General features: G+C 41.2%; 2 protein-coding genes across 2 annotated transcripts; one reads left to right on the top strand and one right to left on the bottom strand.

Annotated features, from left to right (window-relative positions):
- Positions 1 to 741: 741 nt before the first annotated feature.
- Positions 742 to 3,755, top strand: SARC_12622 (hypothetical protein). The gene has a single exon (XM_014293265.1). It carries the CDS (start codon positions 1,088 to 1,090, stop codon positions 2,225 to 2,227), a length of 1,140 nt encoding a protein of 379 aa, XP_014148740.1. The 5' UTR covers positions 742 to 1,087; the 3' UTR covers positions 2,228 to 3,755.
- SARC_12623 (hypothetical protein) lies at positions 3,389 to 3,661 on the bottom strand (the record flags this gene model as incomplete). The annotated part of the gene is made up of 1 exon (XM_014293266.1): positions 3,389 to 3,661. One exon carries the CDS (start codon positions 3,659 to 3,661, stop codon positions 3,389 to 3,391), a length of 273 nt encoding a protein of 90 aa, XP_014148741.1.
- Positions 3,756 to 3,917: the final 162 nt, after the last annotated feature.

Genomic DNA, 3,917 nt, shown 5'->3' with positions numbered 1-3,917 from the left:
TTTTTCTGGTTTGTTTTCTAAAAAACATATCCTATTTTATCACATTTGTTGCTTACTCACTGAGTCTCACACTATATAAACTCGCAGTCGCAAAACTAAATAAGTTATACGCGATATAAGTTGAACGTTAACCGTCCTTATTTATAAAATTTATAAACGGTAGCCTTTATATTAAAATCGGTCCAAATCGTGAATTTTACACTTCAGAATTACACCTATATGCAATGAAATGGACTATATTTGCAATGAAATAATATATGACCTAGAAAACTGCATCTATTTTAAAATCAATATCGAGTTGTTGAATATAAATATGATATAAAAGTTGAACGTTAACTGTTACTTTTTTAAATTATAAACGGTTTTAAATAAAACGCTAAACTTTTTGACGTTTCATAGCACTCACGCTCACGGTCTCTCACGACTCATAGAGTTTATTTTATGGCTCTTTTTTTATTTATTTAGTAAAAAAAGAAAAATACAACTCGCAATTCGGGCGTCAGAATGAGAAAACTAAATACATAGAACTCACAAGAAGTCCAAATATCCCACAGATTCCCTTCTCCAAGTCCAGATATTTTTAAATTGCTCTGAGCATAGTGCATTTAGCATACATCGAACACAATCACTGATCCGTGCATTCTTATTAGCTAATCACTAGCACGTCTAATGTCTATTCTTAATTTATTTAGAAGGCCAAGGAGTATGAAGACTATTAATACAATAATAGTAATAAATAAAGTTTTGGACGATTGTCGAAGTGTCGAGAGGCGAATCGGTGGTACTAGTGCGGCCTTTCAAAAAATGTCACGAGCGGCGTGCTGTCTGCAGTTATAATCGTACTTATCTTTCATATAACCTCACATATTTCAATTTTTATCGAGATGATCAATATAATTGACGATGATTCGGCTGACCACACAAATTCATTGGGGCGCGTAGCGGTTATCGGTCGTGGGCCACCCGGTGTTGCAATGTTTGATGCTCTACTACGGCGTGGTGTTGATGTCATCATTGGTGTTCGTACTTGACATTGAGCGGTCCAGTTGTATTGATCCATCCAGACTCGTCTGTAACAAGGAATCTTATGGAGAATGGTAACGTGCAATCCTGTGTTGTGAACTTGAGCTTAGCGATCGCCACTGCAGATGTACTTGTACTTTCTATACCTTATAAAGCCCAAGCGAGTTTCATTGCCGGGAATGCCCAATCGTTAAGAAAACGAGGAAACGAAAAACTAGCTTCAAGTGGAAGGGCACTCGTTCTTGTCGACACCAGTAACGGTAGCGAGAAATACCAAGAAACCAGCATAACAGAGAGGTTGCAATATGGCTTAGTCACCAATGATATCAACACTGATGGCGAAACCGCAATTGTGAGTGTAGTGAAGGCTTTCAATACACTTTCAGCCTATGCAATAGGTCAAGGTGCCTCCTTGAAAAGATGTTCAGATACAACACCAGTGTGCAGTGATAGTAAGTATACAAAGGACGCAGCAATTTCGATCGGAAATACTGTTGGATTAAGACCATTCAATATAGGGGCATTAGTGTGCGCCATCGTTACAAGTGCGCTCTTCTGTTTTTTCGCCGTATATTGCTTTATTTGGTATATGGTCCTTGATTTACCAGCTTTCGGATATCCGGCCTATGATCGTAGCCAGCCGACAATCGTAGTAAACAAAACTCTTGGGAACACAGCACTCGTATTGCTAGCTGCCACATATCTGCCGGGCAAGCTTGCCATTTTTTTACAACTCTACAAGCGATCGGCAAGAATTCTTTTCCCATCCTGGTTGTCCAGTTGGCTCCAAATCCGCAAACAACTGGGTCTAACGGCCGCTTTCCTAGTTGTATTACATATCATATTCACTGCGTTCATTTTGACCGGTGCCTACGGTTTTCTTGTGCCTTTCGGTAATGCGAATGTGGAGCAGCCCGACAGAACCATGAACCTGCTAAATGAACTTGTGCTGATGTTAGGAATTGCTGTATTTGTGGCGCTGGTACCAGTCCTACTAAGCTCGCTACCGTCAATCAGCGCAAGTATGACCTGGAGGGAATGGGGTTGTATCCAGAGGACCGTGGGCCACACAGTATTCTGTTACTATCGGGGCTTCGCGCGGGGTGCTACTTCTTGTCTCCCTACGCATGCACATATCCTGAGAACTCTGCTACCTCCGCGGCTACACAAGCCACCCGTTGCGACTATGTTGTGCCCCTGCTGAGTAGTTATCCTGTGTACTTGCCCCCACCAGCATCCCTATCGGCTTCCTTATATATTATTGTGTGCATTTTCTGGGCGATACTCGCCGTACCGTATGTGCAGCGAAGTACCAGGGCAATTCGAAGCGGTGCTAGCGGGGAACGTTGGAAATGTACTACACCCGATCTTATCTGTGTTGTCAATGTGAACCCGTAGCCCATGCCGACGATTCAGGCGGACAACAAAAGCAATAGTTGAACTACATTTGTCTTGTGGATTACCTATTTTTAAGATTTTTTTTATGTTATCGAGTAGAGAGGTGGTAAAAGCCGAAGGATACCCGGCACCAGCTTCGATTCTTCCTAATGATAGTAAGACATTAATGAGGCCTAGATCTTCGATACAAGGCCTCCTTAAATTTTAGGAGATAATGTTTGGTAGATAATAGTCCCGGTATATGACTGTCTCTTCTCCCGAATAAACCCATCTAGCATGACTGGCAATACAAATGTCAAAGGGCCCGTGTATTCCGTATCTTCAGCCATGCGCATATATCTATAAGATATTGCGCAAAGAATTGGCATATCTGACATGAGGGGACCGGTACTTGTAGTCAGATATGTAGTGGAAGCGAGAAAGTAGACTTGAGGAAGAGTATGCTTGATTGTGTGCGAATCTCTATAACATCGATATACAATAGATAAAAATATGCGCTCGGCTTCAGACAGCTTATTTACAGGTACGCATCATAAACATATATTCACTGTGCTGTGTAAAACGGTCTCAGAAAACAACAAACTCAGAACCGGTTTCGCCTGTTTTTTGGTAAATGAGAATGGTTAAACGATTGTCAAATTATAGTGCCTATGTGAAGTGTAAGATACTCAGGAACACATCGTCATGTGTATCCCCTATAAGTGCTTGCGCCTTATAATCATGTTCAATGCTACATGTTGAAGTGCTTTTATTCTTTAATATACATTTCAAAAAATGATTATGTTCTCCAAATGTATAACTTAAGCTCCCATCATTCTAATACACACAGATGCTTACTATGATCGTATAAATCCATTTCTATTTTGAGTATAGTCTTCGTCCATACAGTCCAGACTTTAACACTATCCATTCGTGCATTCTTAAGTTGCCCAGGCAAGTACAGGAGCACAGTGTATGCCTCAGTAGTTTATTCCACCTGTTCCGCCGGCTTATTCTCGAGTGCGCACAAACCTTCGTATACTCTCATAATCTCTGGCAGTCTACACCCCGCCCTTTGCGCTTCTCGCAGGACGTTCGCGTAGATGGCCTCGATCTCCATGGGTCGGTTGGCATCATAGTCCGCCTTCATACTTGGCGCGTACGATGCCATACCCTTGGCGCTCGCAATCATGTCTTGCAGAAATCCTTCCGGCATGTCAATGTTGTCGATACTCTTCGCGGCTTTGATCACCTCCGACATGAGCGCCTCTACCCTGGCACACGAGTCTGCTCGATCCAAGTCATATCGGTATTAAAAAGAAGAATAAAGAAGTTTGTACAATATAAAATGGCGGGTTCACAAGATCGTGCAATAAAAATAGTGTCATCACTTCAGAGCCGACAATCCCGTATATATCAGTATATACATATAAATAATATAAACAAATTAGTATCGACGTATGTTTATATATGTATATTTGTATGTGTATGTGTATATGAATATGATTATTTATATA

The sequence above is a fragment of the Sphaeroforma arctica genome (genome assembly GCF_001186125.1).
Source record: "Sphaeroforma arctica JP610 unplaced genomic scaffold supercont1.2447, whole genome shotgun sequence".
NCBI lineage: Eukaryota > Ichthyosporea > Ichthyophonida > Sphaeroforma > Sphaeroforma arctica.
This window is presented reverse-complemented; position numbering and strand designations above follow the sequence as displayed.